The sequence below is a fragment of the Pseudorasbora parva genome, chromosome 13 (assembly GCF_024679245.1).
Source record: "Pseudorasbora parva isolate DD20220531a chromosome 13, ASM2467924v1, whole genome shotgun sequence".
In the NCBI taxonomy this organism is placed as follows: Eukaryota; Metazoa; Chordata; class Actinopteri; order Cypriniformes; family Gobionidae; genus Pseudorasbora; species Pseudorasbora parva.
The window spans coordinates 23,970,120-23,991,282 of NC_090184.1; the positions used below are offsets into that span (position 1 = coordinate 23,970,120).

A 21,163-nucleotide genomic window follows, 5' to 3' on the forward strand; every position below is an offset into this window, starting at 1 on the left:
TATCATTGTGTCTGAACCACATAAAACATTTGATAAATCATTTGATAAATCAAAACACACACAATTACCCAATATGCTTACAAAATCTTTTAATAATATTTTAATAAAGGTTGTCGAATCTCAAAAAATGTTTATTGTATTAATACAAAATTTGAATTTCAATGAACTCAATTTTAAGGCAACTAACTTTTTTTCGGAATAATTTTTTACAGTGTACTGAAATATTTGGATTTGTAAATTAGTTGTTATTCTAATTTCATTAACGCATTTTCATTTGTCCACCATGTTATTATTTTGTCCACTCTATCACTGTGCACCCCGTTAAGCATTTTTTAAAACAATAATGTCATAAATTCTGCAAAAACATAAAACATACTAATAATTCGGTGACTATAAAAATGTACAAAATGCACTACTTTAAAAAGTAAACAAAAATGCCTTCAAGGGCATTTGTAGGCTATCTGAAAACGAAAAATGTAAAATTATGCGTTTGTGAGAGTACAATTCATACACAATATTTATATTTTCTGATAATTTATAACTGATATACTTTTAAAGGGACATGGCCCATTAAATAATAATTATAATTATTTGAAACTGTTATTTGTTATAACAAATTTTGTCCCTAATGGCATAATTTTTTTTTATCTTCCATTTCATTTCTTTTACTTAATAAATGGTTAAATGCATATGCCAAAGCTTAACCAAAATCACTTTTCAAATGTTTTACATCACCCTATCATGACCACAAAATTTATTTTTAAAAACTGAGTTTGATTTTCTATTTTGTATGATTGCCAAACGGCACTGAATACCACGACCCAGCTTTGTTGGTGCTGTTTTCGTTTTGGCCTTGGTTTAGAGACTTTCGTTCTGAGAACCAAACATTTCTTATATTGGAATATTGGATTCGGACGTGCTTTGATGTTGTCTGGCTATCACCAGACCAAGCTCAATTTAAAGGTGCACTATGTAGTATTTTTGCAGTAAAATACCCAAAAACCACTAGGCCTGTGTCATATATTTTGTTCAGTTGAGTACCTACAATATCCCAAATGTTTCCAACTATTTGTAAATTTTGAGAAAATTGCTATTTTAACTAAGGACCAGGACGTTTCAGCATTGCATTTGAGGGAGTCGCCTGTCAATTGCTTCATATCTGCGCTACCCTTGGTTTCGGCTTTTATTTGGCAGGAGCGCTTTACTCTTAGCAGTGTAAACAAGTGAACGCACGGAGTAACGTCATAACATCATTTTAAACACACTTAAATGTATCTAATATGATAAACAGAGCTCCATTACCTCATAATCATAACCGGAAAAGCAGATCAATGCAAGCGCCCGGTGAATGCGTCCCGTCCCGTCATTATAAAAGTCCCGGTATTCGCGAGGCGTGTGTTTGTGTAACAATCGCTCCAGCAACCGTGCTCAGCTCCACAACACTCGGTCCTGCTCTGCTTTACACTACAGTAACGTTAATAACCACATACACGTGATTTCTGCCCGAGTCCATTTTCCACCGGCTCTGAGGTGAAGACCACATGTCCCAAGATACTGTGCTCAAACTTTGCGTCATCAAACTACGCATTTGTTTTGAATAGGCGCCCTCCAGTGGACGGAAAGTTGCATAGTGCACCTTTAAGATTGAGCATAGATATCCAAAATAAAGGCTAGATGTCTCGTGCGCGCTGTTGGCCAATGGAGGTCGCCGTCTGCAACCATAGACAGTAAAAGAAATGGACCGAGCGTTCCCATTGACGTCAACGGCGAAAGAATGAAGTCAACCTAGGGGCACTCACTTCCTGATGGCTGAGCGAACTGCGCAGGCTCAGACTGAGCTTGACGACGTAGATGTGACGTGAGCCTCCTGTCTGACAGCTGTGAGTCTTCTAGTAGATGTGGAAAGCGAAAGCTGAATCACGTTGTTTAAATATTTTCTCCCGTTGCTTTCGGCTCACTATGGGCTTCTCCCCATTCTTCCCCCTTGACTTTATCAGACTTTATGTCTCCACGTCCCCCCGACTGTCTCATAGACAGTAAAAGATTGCCTGCGAGCGTCTCCTCAGGTCTATACGGTAATTTCTCAACTGTGCGACAGGGTCGCGTTGGTTATGACGCAATCGTTAGCCTATTTTTACAAAAACAGCTTCTGCGGGGCGATAGTGTAAGATACAAGGTAACGGAGCCTTTTATACATTGTCGTGTTTCTTTAGAAATAAACAATGGACAAATGGAGTCTTTAAACGTCTCAGATGTAAAGTTATTCACTGTCAAAGTGACTCAAAAATGAATGGGAGTCAATGGGATGCTAACAGCAGGTGATGGCTTGGTTAGCAATGGCAGCTCCTAGGGGTGGAACGCTTTCCGAGCGCTAGATTACCCCCTTGTCTGCAACTTGCGGCCATCTTGTCACAGGCAGCTCGCTCACTCGTAACAGTGTGTTTTAATGGTGCATGTACTTTTAAATAACCATAACTTGATCAAATTTCAACCGATTTTCAAACTGTTTTGTTTGTTATAAACGTCAGAGATGTAGTTATGCCACTAAATACTTATGAATAATTATAACCATGCACTTCAATATGAAAGTAACATTTAACAGAACAGATAGATGCAATGAATATACACACACACACACAATTAAATCAATATATAGGCTACTAAAACTGTGCAAAAATATATATATAAGCTATAGCTAGCTCTGAAAAATATCAGAGCTGTTTGACGACGTAGATGTGACGTGAGCAACCTGTCAGTTGTAATCTGATGTGCAGCAGATGTGATGTCCTTGACAGGCAACGCATGGACATTACCTGGTTAAAATAGCTGATTTCTAACAATGTTCTAGTTTTTGGATATTTTAATCTATACATCTTACATATTGTGCCTTTAATGGAACTCTAACAAGTCTCTGTATAAGCTATTCTGTTATGTTACCCCGTTAAAATCAGTTTAATGCACTGCCTCCCTAATTTATTGCTTTATGATTATCATTCAAAAAAGCCATTACCAGAGAAATGGAGACATATTTATTTGATAGACTTTATTGATTATGTGCACATTTTAGCATAGTAATTTGACACCATTATTAAGCTACATTGAAGATCACATCAAAGTTGCATCTGTTTGTGTAATTCTACACCAATTTTTAACAATATTTCTCATTTTTAATAGGACTTAAGACTATAATTCTATATATTTGTGACTTTAATTTTATATCTTCCTTTCTTTATACAATTGGCAGGCATGAACAGACAATAAAATTCACTAAGATTTAAACAGTCCGAACAGGATAAACCTATTTATAAATTATGAGCCATTTGAATACATTTTCTTTAAAAGGAGATAATTCCTCTGTATATATTTATAATAAAAAAAATTACACAAATGTAAATATGTTGAAAAACTAAAACCAAAAGTACAAACCTCAGGCATGGGTTCCATACTGCAACATTCAAATAAAGTACTGAAATTCCATTTGCCTCCAAACGTGATTGCATCAGTGATACAGTTATTCATTAGACATTCAGTAAAGCCATCATTTAACATACATATCTATCCTAATTTGTAAAAACATGAACCACATAGAAGAGCACTGCGAATTTGCCTGAGCCACAATAATAACATGGTGGACTATCTAGATTACCACATATAAACCAGTCAAGCCACTTACAATCATATCAATGGACACACTGAAGATGGCTTTAACAACTGCAATTGTCACAAAATGGGTCAAATAAAGAACACACACCTGTTAGGTTTAGTTAACAGTAGAGATATTGCACAACCTAAATCACATCTGATTGAAGTAAAATCCTGTCATACACAAGACCCACAACGATCATCTTTTGAGGATCAAATCAAATACAGGATGTTTGCATCATTTGAGTTTAAGATCTGTACAACACTTCTATTTGGTTTAGACAGTTTACGGTACAACATTACATTATACATTTATATATATACACACATTAACGCACCATTTGTCACAAAAGGATCACTGTGAATACACAACAGGCTGGTGAGCGGGAAGCAGAGGCGGTTTCGGGATGGGTCGGGACTCAGGACTCCTGGAATGGCCTTGACTTAATATATTGCCTAAAACACACCAGTGTTGGGATGTTTTATCCTCACTTGTGGAAGACACTGCCGGTTCAGCTCTAAACTCCTCGGGTGAGTTTCAAGAGTAGTTGGTTTAAGTATCCACGTTGTGTAACTGGGATCACACTGGGACATACTATATATGCATTTTAGTCTTAAACCCAACATGTGACGAGTATCTCCCTAAAGGTGATCTATGTGAAGTGGTTTGCTGCTGATGGCATCCTTGGCTTTGTATTTTGGCTTTGCGTTTTCATAGGGCCCAAGTGTGATGAACAAGCAGCTCCAAACACCTACATGCTTTCTTTTACTCATCCAGGCATGCAAAATATACCTTCTCTTAATGCAACAAACCTTCCTGAGCTTTCACTCACCTAATATGTTCTCTAGTGTTTCAGTATTAGTGTGCAAACATTTTTATGTAGCAAACAAATACATTCGACGGATTCCTCCCGTTACTGGCCTTCACGATCAGTAACTCTCTACAGTAATGGGTTGGAAGACCGGATCAATGACACTAGGTCATTGCGTCTTTCTCTTCAGGACATCCCTGAGACATATGTGATTGCACAAAACCAGTCTCTTTACTTATTCCTATCTAGCTAAGGCATATTAAACATTGAAGGGTGTACCATTGTGTGTTTTTTTGTTTTTTTTTGGTCAGGAAGAGGGACATAGGGAAAGCAGCGACAGCTTGCTCACAAGAATGAAACACCGTTTTCACTACAACTACCTTATCTAGGTGCAACGACACGACACAAAGCAAGAACACCCACATTGTGCGACTACGTTCTCCTTAAGTGACATGCAGTTTCAAAGTAGCGCTAACAGCCGTGGGGGGTTAAGTTTCGACGATGGAAGCCTGTGCAAAATTTTAACAACATCACAATGGGTCATCATTGCAAAATCCAAATCTGCTCAAGCATGTAAATTACGGAACGATTAACCATTCGGTTGCATTACAATGTGGCGCACGGGTTAAAATCATAAAAATGGTCCCCCTTATTGTAACAGAACATGCTTCAGACAATTAGCAGACATGATTCAGATATCGTATATCCGAGAGAGAGAGGTGGTGGATGATTTTGCAACCAAATGTCCACCAAAACATTTCATTTTCAAAAGAATCTATTGATTATCAGTAATAAGTTAATCATAGGCGACTGGAATAAGTAGGCAAGTATTAGCACGTGTAGGTCCAGTCACTGCGTAGGTAGTGTAAAAGGGTGTGTGCAAGTGTTTCTGTGTGCGTGCGTGCTTGCGTGTGTGTGTGTGTGTGTGTGTGTGTGTGTGTGTGTGTGTGTGTGTGTGTGTGTGTGTGTGTGTGTGTGTGTGTGTGTGTGTGTGTGTGTGTGCGCGCGTGCGTTTTTATTTTCACACCTCCCTCCATCAGTTGGACTCAAAAACTGGGAATGTGTCTAAAGAATTCAGTTGTGTTAAAAGATTTAACTGCAATGATGCTGTGATATCTCACTTCATATTGCAGTCTTTAGCAGTGCAGGCAGTGTTTGATCAATGTCGCATTGCAAATTGACGTGCGCAGATCTCATGTGCACTGCAAAGTGCGATATAATTGGTCCTTTCTGTGTATATTTGACAGGAGTGTCTGTGTTTGTATGTTTTTCAGAAAGACTGTGTTACCTCTCTGTCTGTGCATGTGTGTTTTGTGTATGTGTGTGTGTTTATTCCACGGAGAAGAGGCTTGCAAAGGATTTCCGAAGGTTGCGGATGGTCTCAGCCTTGGCTTCGTCCTGACTAGGACTTTGGTGCTGGGCGGCCGGCGTTTCTGGAATGTTGAATGTATTGGTAAGAGACTGGGATTTGCTACAAAGAGAAGAAGTGGCAATAAAGGAGAGGAAGAGGCTATTAAAGTCATGCAGCAAACCCATGGAGATGGCTTTATAGAGGTATGACAGAGAAAAAATAAATAAGCTGTGAGAGAAAGAGAGAGAATGAAATTCATGTGCTTTCTTTTGTGTCATTCATTTAAGCAATCACGACTCCAGTGCAATGTTTACATCAGCCCTTGGACTTATGGGAAATGGCACCTAAGGATGTAGAGACATGCACTTTTCATTCTGCATCATTGTTTTTACTGGGCCACTATTCCTAAATAAAGAACCAGGTGCAGAGGCACATCTCAGTAATATAATATTTTGGAAGAATCTGGATTATAATGTATTAGTCACCTTAGAACTTAATTGAGGAATAGTGGGAATAAGATGATCACATTCATACTTGCTGACAACCGCTTGACAGTGAAAATAGATCAAATGCACATTTCCATTCAGAAAAATGCAATTTCCACAATCAAGTGCATGAATGGTTTGGGGGTAAGACTGAAGGAAGCCATCTTTTTTGGCATGCAAAATACCAGATCGTCTAGAGTGCATACTTCTGTATCTCCATTGTTTTAATTATGCGTCTGCCTATATGTATAAGCCACATTCATCATTATTGTCAAATGTCATTTTCATTATTATCATCACTATTATCAAACTCCAAATATTTAAAGTCATCATAGTATGCTTTGCAGAATCTGTTCAGGAGCTTTTGGACATGTGTATCCATTCATTTGATGCTCATCTGAGTTGCAGCCGTGATAGTAGCCATTCACCAATGGCCAACATGAAATATATACAACAAAATGCTTTGGCTAAATAAAGCTAATTATATATAACATTTTGGCTGTGTGAATTAGTTAAAGGAAGTGTATGTAAGATTGTGGCCAAAACTGGTACTGCAATCACTTTCAAATCACTGTAGAGCGGTATATCCCCCCCCCCCCTCCCCCCTGACTCGAGGTTGCCAGATAGGCTGCAGGATCAGCAGGAACGTTTGTAGCTGCAGCTGTGCTAACTAGAGAAAAGTTTGCAATCCGGATGCCGAAAAACTACTGACTTCGTGATTGGTCGATAGTTGGAGGGCAGAGCTTCAGGCCAAAACACAACATGTCAACATCAACATCAGTTGAGGGCTGCAAAAACAACTTTTACATGACAATATCCTGGCCGGCTACTGTTGTCAGTGATATAAGTATTTCAAATTAACAAGATTTCTTAATGTCTAGTGACATATCAGGGCCATTTTATGATTAATTGAAATACATTACTTACATACAGTTCCTTTGAGACCAATAATCTGTGACGTGTAAAGATGAATAAAAAACTTAATTTGAATACCACATGAAAATCTACAATGCTTCCAGTCCTGCAGGTGACACTGAGTTCTAACTAACTGCATAGTTTGGGGCCTGGTTTGGTTGAGACCCACTGCTTTACCTTAATTCACACAATTATTGTCAGTCATGCCATCATTACCATGAATTTGTCATGCGATTTGTGAATCACCATCTGCTGTAGTCACATTCATTGGTGATGAACATCATCAGTAAATGGAAAAACAAGTCCAGATGCTTATGAATAATCAAACCTTTCACATTTAGTCAGATTAACTTTTCAAGCACATATGACAGAGGACAAAAAACATCTTACTTAAGCTGCGGTGATCCACTCAGGGCCGGGTGATCAGGACTTGGTTTCTGCGGAGGTTGAGGCTTCTGCTGCAAAGGAGGTCGTGTGCCTCCTGGGCCTCCCTGGCCCTGTGCGGTAGGCCGTGGTTGCTGAGTGGTAGGAGGGCGAGGACCACCCTGCTGTTGCGGGGCAGGTTGTGTGGCGTCCTGGGTTGGCTGCGGACCACCCTGGGTGGGCTGCCTGGTTGGCTGGCCTTGTCTTGGCTGCTGTGGCCTCTGTTGGGGCTGGCCAGCTGGCTTGGGACCCTGGCCACCAGTTTGAGGCCTCTGCGTCTGCTGTTGGGGGCCACCTTGCTGAGGCCTCGGTGACTGAGGAGAACCACCCGAGCCTCGTTGGGCAGGACCCTGCGTGGGCCTCTGCTGACCTGCAGACCCTTGACTGGCTTGTCGCTGTGGGGGCTGATTGGGCCGGGTTTGTTGAGCAGGGGGGTTCTGAGTGTTAGGGCTGGTCACAGACTGGGTTTGGGCAGGGGGCTGGCCCTGGGGAGAGGGCCGCTGCTGCGGTGGGGCTCCTTGACGGGCAGGAGTAGTGCTAGCAGCTGCTTGTTGTGGACCTCCTAAAAACAGAACTCATTTTTACAGTGTAAACATAGTTGGAACATCCACCTTATTTTGCAATGCAGAAGTAAGCATACATTTATAATGTTACAAAAGATATCTGTTTGTGTGTAGCTACATATATGATAATGAATGAAATAAAATATGATAATATCAAATACCAGAATGAAGTTTTGCTGGTTTTGTACAGGGTCAGCGCACGGTGATCGTGACGTGAATTCCATCATCAGAAGAGTACCCGCACCGCCGGATTTTTGTAACCATGCATACTTTACATGGAGGTCGCACATGCGCGTTACATTTTTTTGCAGTATTTACATGGGTTATAACTCTAAGATTGCTCAAAACTGTGCATGCGTTGAACGTCTATGTACAAGTCAAATGAAGTATACTTTTTGCAAGGCTGCATGTTGACTATGCACGTACACTCGCGTATAAATAAAAAAGGAACAACGAATTCCTTAATAAGGAAGCTTATTAAGGAAGCATGTCATAAAAATTCAGCATGATGAACATTTTAATTATATTTTTTAATTTCCTTATATTTACGGAAATGTGTTTAATCTCTTTTCCATCGCACTATGAAGAAAATTGGCCAAGCAGTTTTGCACTTCTGGTCAGATGCGCATAGTCAATTTTGGTAAATAAAACTTTATCAAAGTATTTTGCAGACAAACATTGAATAGTAGAGATTAATATATTGAGCAGCTCTTATATTTTGGTGTTGTTTGATAAATGCCATGTAATACAATTTTTATTTTTATTTTTTATTTTGCATATAAAGAAAATTTACCTATCAAAAAAGCAATTTACTTTATTGCTGCACATTACTTGTCTTGTGGTGAAAAATTAATTCCAGTTTATCTTCATATTTAGTATAGATCTGAATTTTTGCTTCCCTTCTGGAATTGTGTACCTTCTCTGACATCCTTAAGCATTTCCCTCCAACTCTATTGTCTACTGTCATCTTATGTAAAACTGCAGCTTTTCTCAACTCAAAATGTATCCTTATATGTTTGCTCTGTGATTATACATGGCCTACCGACTCGTGGCTTAATTTCTGTTTTTCCCAATTGCTTACACTTTGTTATAATACCACTTAGAGTTCAACGTGGAATATTTAGTAATGAGGAAATTTCACACATGGATGTATTGCACAGCTGGCAACCTATCACGGTACCACACTTCAGTTCAGTCTGAAAGTGACCCTATCTTTCACAAATGTTTGTAGAAGCAGTCTGCATGTCTAGGTGCTTGATTTTATACACCTGTGACCATGGAAGTGGTCTGAATTCACTGATTTGGAGGAGTGTCCCAATATGTTTAGCAATATAGTATAAGTGATGATGCACTTATGACCATTTTTAAGTTTTGTAGTAAAAAGCACTGTCTACTTTCATCTTATGTAAAACTGCAGCTTTTCTCAACTCAAAATGTATCCTTATATGTTTAACGTAAGAAAGGAAGTCATACAGCTTTTGAACGACACAAAGGTATGTAAATGATGACTGAATTTTCATTCATTGGTAAACTGTCCCTGTAAGGTTCATTATTGCCTCATTATTATTATTCATTAAGTGCCTCATTATTGCAATATTGTAATCCCTTACCCTGTGGAGGAGGGCGCTGTTGTGCCTGTGGGACATTAGACGGAGATACGGGTTGAGGTGAAACAGCTGGGACCTTGGAAAGGAGATAAAAGTGTATATCAGATTTTACCATTCGAAACACACAGAAACAGAATGCTGGCCCCCACAAGTTCAGTGCAAGTTTTAGTATTTTTAGAAACACTTTTAGCCACTCTTATTAAAAGTGTTCTGTCTCAAGTAAGACCTTTAAACAGCTATAACGTCCAAATTTGCTGAACACCACTCTCGAAACATAAATAAATGGCTGATGCAGACAAAAACATAATCATTAATCTTCAGGCAATTAGTTTAGCAACAAATGTGGAGGGAATTAAAACAACGACAGAGCGGTGATGAGATATGTTGTCTGAGTCCCTAGCTTATGCATTAAAGGCATTTCTCACTCTTATTCTCTGCCATCTGTGTGACTATGAATCAATACAATCACATCTTTAGGAATAACGGACAAAAGCAGTCTCTGCACTGCAATCAAAAAGGATCTCAAAATCATGCTGAGACATGTTTTGCATCATATTTTTTTCTGCTGAACATCTCAATTAAAAAATAGTCTGTGGAAACTATTTGCACTGCTGTATGCTGCATAACCAAAAATTGAAGCTTTTTGTAAGCATGTTCATAGGTCAGAAATGCTATTAAGTAATATCAATATTTTGAGCCATCAACCTGATTTTGTATGGAGCAAAGCTTTTTCAAATTCTCACATGAGAACATACAAATTTTATTCCATTTCCCGCAAATGATGATTACATGGGCAGATTGATCTGTTCTTTGCACAATAATGCTATATAGTGCATTTGTAAACTAATACAATTTGATGTTTTCTGATGTTGTAAACTTGCTCAGTAGCTGACCTAGTACAGCCACGATAAAAGAGACAAAAGACTTGTTGAAGCAAGCTAAAATAGCATGGTTGCACATTTTTTTAATCTCACATTTGCTTTAAAGACTATGATTTATGTTTATGGAAGGGTATAGTGTACATTATATATTCAAATGCATTAAAGCATTAAACTTTTAGCACCACTCACCAGATATTTTATTTCCAAACTCCTGCATTATGTACAACAACCAATGTAATAACGTTGCCAGATTCACATTCATCTGTTTTGTGTAACTGAACACACTTTCAGTGCCACTCACTGGATTTTTCACTTTGAGAGTGTCACTTACCATGCATGAAGCAACGTAATATCATTTTGCAGGAATCATTTTTTTCCAATGAGCCTGGGTTTTGAAGCGAGTGTGCTAACCTGAGAACGGACTGGAGCGGGAGATGTGTGTAGCATGGTCTGGTTCATTTTAGCCACAACAAGATCAGCCATCAGAGCCCTGTCCTCATCCTGTTGGTCTCCTATGAGAGGCATTGAGCAACCCACCACCTAATAGACACATACACACACACACACACAATTGGTTGTACGTGGCACTGTGTGTGTGTTGAAAGCTGCCTGTTTTTGCAGTTGTTGTTACCTCTATGATGTAATCTCGACCATCTTTACCATGCAGTGCTTCTACAGCGCATATATCAAGACCCCCGAAAACCTCAGAGCATACGTCCACCCACATACGATACCTGCAGGTGAAAAAGTGCAAATGATGACCCCGTGCATTCCACAAAAAGCATCCACCCACACTAACAACACACTGCCCAGAGCAAACAAGGCATTCGGGATTACTGCAGTGCAAGACATTAATATTTGGCATCGACTGTTTTTATTGAAAAGCCTCTTACAGCAAACTAACACAGTTTTTTTTTTTTTTAAGTCAGTTTCAAGAAGAATGTGATACATGTTCAGTTCAAGCTTTTGAAAAAACAAACCCCTAATAATTTTGCATGTAAATAGTTGTTACTTCACTATGATGATGATTATTATCTCGCAAAGGTGCAGTGTGTTTTTTTACACACAAACAACTCATGATCTGGTGTTTTCAGTGTCTCCGAGAGGCTCGGTTTGCAGTAAATGCTGCTCTACATGAACTCATCTTTGCATTTGTATTCACTCTGGGCTTTTGTTGCTTATAACAATTGAAAATAAATGTTTGACGGTGAATCGTTTGAAAATAAAATTAAGACATTAAATATTGGTATTGTCTAGTGTTTTTATTTTACAGTGAAATAATTTAGTTTAATATTTTTATATAATAATAATAATAATAATAATAATAATAATATAGTAATATTTATACATAATCACAAGTTTTGGGAAAATTGTGCAGCCCTGCAAACAACCATGGAGCAAACAAAGAGTTTTATTATTATTAATATTATCATTATTATTATTATTATTATTATTATTATTATTATTATTATTATTATTATTATTATTATTATTATTACATTTTATTGGCCAGATTTACTAAACAGGGCAAATTAGCGTGAAAGCGCAACTTCAAAAAAGCACAAATGGGATTGGAAACTTCAGCACGTGATCTTTTGACAACATGCAAATTAAACATAGACTCAACCGGATATTTTTCATAATAACCAACGCAATCCATCAAGAGCAGCGCAAATTAGCGTCTGGTTTAAGAAATGCTTTTTTGGGGGCTGTAAATAATGATGCAAAAAAAAAGTTAATTGACGAACGCAAATCTTAATAGATCACCTTTCATGATCCAATCAAAATACTCTCCTCTCATACATTTTGCACCTGAAAGGGGAACTCCTACAAATTCATATGCAATAGGGTCAGCTGCAAAAAAATATCCCTGTCCACGCCTTTTCACTAATTTAACACTTTTTGCACATTAGTGTCTTTAGTAAATCCTGACAGTAGTTTTTAAACACCAAAAGAGGATTTGCGCTGATGCAAGCTGTTAGTAAATCTGGATTTTCCCAAATCGTACAGCCCTAATGATAAAACAATTCTGGTCCAAATCCTATTGAATTGCATTGCTGCCTACACAGACAACTGCGTTCTGCATCCTAACTAAAATGGAAAATCAGTAGTGGCTTATTTGGGACATTTTACATAGGAAGCGACTAGTGTAAAAAGCACAGGAGACACCGACGTACAATTGATTTCAATAAAGGCGACGTAATGTTCAAGACTGAATGGAATATTAATAAATTCATGAGTACATTATTATATTCTAAATTTCTATTGCTTCATCCACCATGTTGAATGAAAATGTGATGCTGCCTAAAATGACCATTACCATTTAATGTCTCATAATGCTGTCTACGGAGGCAGCTGATGAGCTATTAGCATGATATGCATAATACATAATATGTTAAATTATGCAAAATATGTCATTTTTAGACAAGCAAACATCTAATAAGGTTATCTGATGTCATATTATAGGAGCTGTATAATATGCCTTGTATCATTGCAGAAAGAACATCCTGTAAGACTTGCGTACCTGTCAGACATAGCCACCTGCTCTAACATGGCTGATCCTGTGTTGGTCTTCCAGTTGCCAGATATAGATGTCCTCCTGTCCAACCACACAACAGCAGATATGTTACAGTGTTTTAAAACCATGATATTACCAAAGCCATATATGTCATCATGTCACTGAGAACAATAATGTAGCTGTAATCTCTTACATGTAGGCCTTGTAATTGTCACCAATTTTCTGGATTCGGATGTCATACTTGGCGTCGATGAAAGGTTCAGATGTGGCATATGTCTTTGTCAAAGCCACAACACTAGCAATGTCTTGGAAATCATATTGATTGTCCACTTTGACCTGTACAGAGAATTTTAATTGCACTGATACTGCTATAACCACAACAACAACAACAACAACAAAAACAAGCCATACAATAATATAGATAGTTTTGGGTTTCTAAGTAATTTAAGTACAGATACAATTTAGTGAATACATTTTTATCATATATTTTAAAAATAGCAATTAACATGAACGTATAGGAAAGGGTTTCAGTCATACCTTTCCCATACCAGAGTGAGCATGACCCATCTTCACTACCACAGGAAAGCCAGGTGTAGTAATCTAATGATAAGAGAGATATATTAATATATATTTTTAAGAAAATAATACTTTTATTGTTCAGAGATGCATTAAATGATTGACTCATATTGTTTCTATTTTTTTTTAAACTGTTCTTTGGAGTTTTCTCTCCATCAAAGAATCCTGAAATTTTTTTATCACTATTTCAGCAAAAATGTTAAGCAGCTGTTTTCAACATTAATAATAATAATAAGTAGGGGTGTAACGATACACTCGTTACACGAAACAGTATATCACGATTCGATATACTGTATATCACAATACTGAACTCACCATACAATATGTATCACAATATTTTAAGCCAACATAATAAGGTTTTTTGTACTTATTATTATTAAAATAATAATAATAATAATAATAATAATAATAGGACTGCAAATATTCCCCTATTGCATCATTATACATTATATTCAACATTATATATAGTAATATATAATGAAACTCCCCCGTAAACTTTAATTTTTTCACCTCACGCATTACTTGCGCTTTAAATGCAGGCAGCATTCTCTCCCAGTGCGTCCTGCCTCTCCTGCTAAAGCACTATACATATAAGAATAAACCATATAAAATGCTTTGAACAATCATACTACTAAAACTAAATGTGTTCTGGTGATGTTTGCGCTTTGACTTCGACGAGTGCCACCTTAAATGATGTGTTTGCGCTTTTGAAGAGTGCCATACAGGTGTTGTGCCGAATTCCGAACCCCGCCAAAATTATTACCCCGGGGAGGGGTTAGGATTAGGGGAGGGGTTAGGATTAGGGGAGGGGTTAGGATTAGGGAAGGGGTTAGGATTAGGAAAGGGGTTAGGATTAGGGAAGGGGTTAGGATTAGGAAAGGGGTTAGGATTAGGCAATCAGGTAGTGACTTCAACGAGAGGGGTAATAATTTGGCAGGGAGTCGAAATTCACAAACACCCATAGCGTGTACACTTCATCAATGCAATCCGTCACATCTCTAATTCCAAGAAATCTCTCAAAATGACTGCTCTAAAACTGTAAATGTTTAGTGCATAAAAGAACTCTGCATTTACTCACTCTCATGTTGTTTACGCCCATCATGCAATAATATGAACGTCCGCGTTTACTAGTGTGTGCATCGTTGTAAATCTGTTCATTATAAACCATCATTCTGTTCAGAAGACTTGGATTTGAAAAATCAGCTTTGCCATCACAGGAATAAATTAAATTTGAAAAGATATTAAATTATGAAAAATGTTACTGGTTTTACTGTATTTTTGGTCAAATAAATGGTGAACATAAGAATTTATTGAATTCTATATATTGCATTACTCAACCATGTTCTTATTTCAAATGTTAATACCCAATACTGGGATGATATTTTTATTATCCGAGTGAAAAATGTAGGAGAAAATGACCCCAACAACAAGTTGGTTTACTTTGAACTATTTATTAATATGAGAACGTGTTGTATTGGCAGTCTCAGTGGTACTTGATAGGCATCTTCTCTATATTGCTGCAGCTGGAGAAATGCGAGAGCAAAATCTTCCTGCTCAGGCACAAAATGAGTCCACAAAATTACGTCTAAGTCTGCTCTGCTTTATCTTAGAAAAAAGCTGGTGAGAGAGGAAAACATTCTGGCAGAGAGCGTGTCTGGGATCATTTGTGTGTAAAGATGCCTGCAGTGCAGGAATAGGAGGAGGTGGTGGCACTGCAGCAAGCCTCTGTCTCCTTTTAAACCCTGAACTATGTCTATAAGAACCATTATGTACCCCACACATATTGTACTAGTCTGAGGTTTATGAAATGTCTAGTCTAGACAGGGATAAGTTGAGTGGAGCAATGCTGAACTGGGGCACTGAATATTCATGAGCCCTGTATATTTGTCTATTTACTGCATCCAGGCACCGCTGTCTCTGCCACAGATGGGAGATTTGGGACCGTCTACAGCCCTATAGCTCAGGGTTTACTGGTGAAAAGGAAAGGGACAGATGGTTAAACACTCACCATCTCCTTGTGGTTGGGGTAATAAACCTGGTCGATCAGTGGGAACTCCTCTGGACCCAACTGCTTGTACAATCTGGACAACTGAGCGAACTAATAGATCCATGGCGACCCGCATACAGACATACATACATACACAGAGACAAATATTATGTAGCAGAAATGAAGGACATTCAATTGTAAAATTGTATAAATGCCATTTTGATGATGTTCTATTTCTAACTGGAAACATGATGGATATTAGTGACCCTACATGGACCATGAGTCATAAGTCACTGGTATATTTGTAGTAAAGCCAACGACACATTGTATGGATCAAATTATTTTTCTTTCGTGCCAAAAATCATTAGGATATTAAGTAAAGATCATGTTCCATTATTTTGTAAATTTCCTACCATAAATATATAAAACATTTAGTAGTAATTTGATTTTCTCAATATTTAGATTTTGTTTGCACCGTAAGATTCCAGATGTTCAAATATTGTCCTGTTCTAACAAACCATACATCAATGGAAAGTTTATATTTATTGAGATTTTATATGTATAAATCTCAGTTACATAAAATAAAAAAACTTTTTTTTGACCAATTTTTTCCCCATGACCTTTATAGTTCTTAAAAAATAAACTCGATTCAGAACTAGCTTGAACCAATTAATTAATTAAATAACTGACTAAAGAAAATCTTTTATATATTTATCTATATACAAGAGCAGTATAAAGCCAGTGAACCTTTAAGAGCAGAGCATCCAGTCAAAGAAATGTATATTCACTATAGAAGTTTACAGAACTTTAAGGATTTTATTTATTTACATAGTTTTTTACAGGCCCGGAAAACACTATTTTGTATCACTGTGGGAATCCCATATACGGAAATGTTTAATTTTCTAATGAATGGTGACATGTTCAAAATACATGAATATTTTCTATTTTGGATTCATAAGAACATCCTTAATCGCATGATCAGTGTGGAAAGATGGGTGTATGCTCACCACCCATGGTTTGTCACAGAAGTTGTAGACAGAATGAAGGGAATTGACACTGGGCAGACCAGCATACTGAAGTCCAATCACAATGTTCCTGTGGTCGCCATTCTTGGCCATGCTGAAAGCGTGCTGTCGCACCAGCACAAAATCTGGCTTGAAACACCTAAATGACCACAGAAATGTTGGTATTTATTATCAGTCAAATACTGTGATCTATCTATCTATCTATCTATCTATCTATCTATCTATCTATCTATCTATCTATCTATCTATCTATCTATCTATCTATCTATCTATCTATCTATCTATCTATCTATCTATCTATCTATCTATCTATCTATCTATCTATCTATCTATCTACACTCTAAAAAATGCTGGGTTAAAAACAACCCAAGTTGGGTTGAAAATGCACCGACCCAACAATTGGGTTGTTTTAACCCAATGGTTGAGTTGTTCTTACCCAGCAATTGGGTTGTCTTAAGCAACATTTAACCCAACCACTGGGTTAAAACAACTCAACCACTGGGTTAAAACAACTCAACCATTGGGTTAAAACAACTCAATTGTTGGGTCGGTGCATTTTCAACCCAAGTTGGGTTGTTTTTAACCCAGCATTTTTTAGAGTGTATCTATCTATCTATCTATCTATCTATCTACCTATCTAGTTATGCAGTGTCTATATATACAGTAGAATGTACAGTAAATGTAGCTTATTCAACTAATCATCTCGAATGGTGCTCTAAATTCCTAACATACATTAATTAATCTCAAACATTTGTTATATTTATATAATTGTATGCAAACTAAATTAGACAACAAAGTAAAACCCACTGAATTACATTGTTTTCCTGTGCAATAAATAAAAAATAGAGGAAGAGCTTTAAAATCTGAAACCTACTTTGTGATTTTGTTGCCATTACGGATGGCCTCGATGTCCACGCTATAGCTTCCCGTTGCGTGAGCCACCAGATTAACCTCAGAAAAATCAGCCTTGAAAATCAATGAAAATCACCAGATGAAATGAATGGATCAATGCATGTGATCAATAACGTGAAGTTTTCAATACACTAAAACAGCACCTGAGGGCCTGTGATGGGTTGCGAGTGTGGTTATTTGAACTACAAAAAGGGCTTTTAAAGCATAGTAAGTGGTACTATTATGGTATAACAAAAGGTTTTTTCAACTGACATATCATTAAAAATTCAAAACACTAATGTGAAATTGTTAAAAAGGCATTTTGTATTTCTGTCTGGTGTTCCAGATTGCTGCCAAAGTCTTACATAATCACTAGATTAATTAATATTATTGCATATAAAACTCTAACCAAACATAAATGCAAGCAGTTCAATAAAAATATTTCTTCTGGTAGAAATTACTTTTGGCTTATTGTAAAGCTGTTACCAAATCTTCCTCGGCCGTGACTAATTATTTAAAGGATATTATTTGTTGACAGAACAGATTAATTTTCTTTTATCCTCCTCTAGAATTGATTAAATCTTGCATTTCATTACTAGGGACTGTTGATGTATTTTCCTGACGCATTTCAAAAACACGAAAAAATGCCACTGTCGAAATGACAAAGGCCCTGTATTGCAATTTCCTCTCAGATTGATAACAATAAGCAATGCGTTTTGGCAACATCAAATTCATTACACAAGCACATTGTTGAGTTGTACTGCTCTGGTAGAATAAAAAGAAAAACTTCCCACCTGTTCTACTTTGATGTCAAATTCTCCATGAACCTTCTTGCCTCTGAACACCTTTGCCCTAAAGGAAGAAAGATCAAAAAAGACGGAACAATTCTCACAATACTCTTGTGAGTCATAGTTAACAAAAACACTTAAACTGTGTCCAAACTGGATTATGCAACCGTGAAATGGTGTGAAAATTATGTTTCAAACAACACATAATGGGGGGTGGAGAGTTTTGTTTCAATGTCAGTAACTACGTGATTCTGTGCTATGCGTCTCAAACTGTCATACTATTCCTAAACGTATATACTATTATACTTTTTAACCACAAAACAGATTATTATCCTGTAAATTCTGTATGTTTTACACATACAATTTCACTTCAGTATAGTGGTGGTAACAAGTTTCTATTACCCTGTGTTCAAATATTCCATTCAGCATTAGTTTCAGTCACTAAATAAACAAATAAATGGATGGATGGATGGAAATGTTGTTTTCACTAAAAAGTTTCCAAAATGCATATGAAATTAAGTTTTTGATGATGTTGGTTTTAATATTCTAGTAAATGTGTCAGCAGCCCTCATAGGGAAACAGCGAGAGAAACATCACACACATTAAAATTGTAAAGATACTTGAGGCACCATGTGGGATTCCTTAGATCACCATACGAGAAGAAACCTCTCGAGAACCTTCAGGATAAAATAAGAACAGTTCTCCGAGGAACCCATAAATTCGTACAAGAACTCTAAATACTGCCAATCCATTAACCTCGTTATAAAGGAATGCATATTTCTTGAAATACATTTAGTTCCTTGAGTATAAAACAAGACATTTGATCCACCCTGGCAAGGGTTCCTATAAGTTCCCCAGAGGGTTTAATATGTGATAACTTCAAAAGTGCCACAATTACCAGGTCATTTTCAAATGCTTTGTTTCTTTACGAGCAGAACCAGTCTACTCTGAAACCCAACAAGACAACAACACAGGACCTTTTAATCTGGACTCCACAGCTAATGTAATTTACTGTACCGTGAGGTCTCGCTGCTTCTCCATTAACAGGACTCTGAAATGCGCACAAACACACGCGCGGACACACCCACTAATTCACGGGCGCGCGTGCCAGAAAGGCCCATAGATTAATGAGTCACGACATTTGGATAGTGACTCTTTTTGGCCTGTATTAGCACGAGCTACACCTCAGGTGCAAGTATGAAACGAACACCTCTGATACTCTCAAATATTCTGTTCATACACTCCAAGCCATTATGTTATATACAAAACGCTGAGATTTCCTTAGGATCACGCGTCTTACCAGTCTGTCTGCTGGTCATCAATGACCAGGAGGGTCTTGGCGTTGCTCGAGCCGATTCCTCTCTCGGTGGCCTCGTTAAAGGTGGCGGCGGCAGCGGCGGTGGTCTGTTTGACTGCGTTGGAAATGGAGGAAAAGAAACCGGCGCCCGAAGACTGGCTGGGGGGTTGACGCCTCTCCTGAGAGCCGGGCGAGAGCACTGGGGCTGGGCTCTGCTGCGGCGGATCGGGCCGCTGTAGATCGCCCATGTAGCCGTTGGGCAAGTTGGACATGAAATTACTGTCCGAGAGTCGACGTCGCAGGTAATTCATGGTGAAGATGAAAAGGGATGCGACGGTGAATTGCCCTGTAGGTTCTGCGCGTAAAAAAAAAAAAAAAAAAAAAAAAAAATATCAAGGCGAAAGGAAACCCGTCTAAATTATATATCTGATATCTGGGATGCAACCGAGCGTTTCAGCATAACACGAGACGCGAAAATAAGTCGATACGCAATTCTCCAGGGTGCACCTTTAAAGCAAAGGTCGTGCTTCACAACATGCAAAGCAGCACTGCAACAAATGAAAGAAACCAAATCAACGCTTTATTGAGATCACGATTAAATATGCATAAAGAAATACTCGTGAGTATTGTGGTTGATTGACTTACATCACTGAGAAGCTTGTTCAACAATTGGCATAACGATATTAAGCTTCTTCCATTTATGTTGATGATGTTTAGATCCTAATCCACGGGCGTGGAGAAAAACAATCCTAACGAAGAGGCACTTGTTAAAAGTGTGCTCGCTCGGTGACGCTGAAGGTAGTAATTGTCATAAATGAAACTCGGTGAGGCAAAATCTCCGGCCAGATTCTCTGTGACCCGGTTGGGGCTTCGGAGGATGCAGGGATTGCATCACTCGTGCCATCCAATCCTTGTAATCCGCCCAGTGTTTTCCCCTCGTCGTTTTGACGTCGACCCATCATCGCTTTCTCCCGTTGCGCACGTTCTTTACGCACGGGACGGGTCCGGGATGTAATTTAGATGCGTATAGATGCATGGGAAGGAAAGACGTGTTTGGCGTGTGTTTGTATTGATTTGAAGGAAGCGAGAGATTGAACATCATTGGCAGTGGGTGGTGCTGCCAGGTGATTAAACAGCTCCTAACAAAAAGGTTTCAACTCTGCAGGTGACGATCCTTGAACTGTCACCATGGTGCCCTTGAGCAACACACCTAAACCCAGGCTGTTCCCCCAGGAGTCAGGACTGCTCTTGCACATAGGGCTGCTGCAAGTGGCTTTAAAGAGAAAAGCCTCAGATACTAAATTACAATTAATTAAAGACTGCTGTCTTGAATATATTTTACAAGGATTAACTTATGCAAAATAATGTACTTAAAGGATGATGTTGGAGCAGTGTCAGAAAT

General features: G+C 38.0%; 1 protein-coding gene across 2 annotated transcripts; it reads right to left on the reverse strand.

The window, feature by feature from the left end:
• Positions 1-3,022: 3,022 nt before the first annotated feature.
• On the reverse strand, positions 3,023-20,711 carry syn1 (synapsin I). 2 transcript variants are annotated; one of them, XM_067413549.1, is made up of 14 exons: positions 20,407-20,711; positions 19,765-20,116; positions 18,471-18,528; positions 17,660-17,751; positions 16,768-16,924; positions 15,782-15,871; positions 13,735-13,797; positions 13,391-13,533; positions 13,204-13,278; positions 11,311-11,413; positions 11,091-11,219; positions 9,802-9,874; positions 7,596-8,190; positions 3,023-5,925 (listed from the first exon to the last, which is right to left on the reverse strand). In XM_067413549.1, the coding sequence occupies exons 2-14, from the start codon at positions 20,070-20,072 to the stop codon at positions 5,784-5,786; spliced, it is 2,028 nt and encodes a 675-aa protein (XP_067269650.1). In that variant the 5' UTR covers positions 20,073-20,116; positions 20,407-20,711; the 3' UTR covers positions 3,023-5,783. The 2 variants fall into 2 exon arrangements, with proteins under 2 accessions (XP_067269650.1, XP_067269651.1); XM_067413550.1 differs by having other exon boundaries at positions 3,023-5,887; positions 20,407-20,710.
• Positions 20,712-21,163: the final 452 nt, after the last annotated feature.

What these genes read in the sequence shown, in the direction of transcription:
- syn1 (XM_067413549.1), bottom strand. Translation starts at nt 20,072, where the DNA reads ATGAATTACCTGCGACGTCGACTCTCGGACAGTAATTTCATGTCCAAC. An exon ending in GACAATTACAAGGCCTACAT is followed by an intron (nt 13,279 to 13,390) that starts GTAAGAGATTAC and finishes GTGGTTGGACAG; the next exon opens with GAGGACATCTATATCTGGCA. An exon ending in CAGGTGGCTATGTCTGACAG is followed by an intron (nt 11,414 to 13,203) that starts GTACGCAAGTCT and finishes TTTCACCTGCAG; the next exon opens with GTATCGTATGTGGGTGGACG.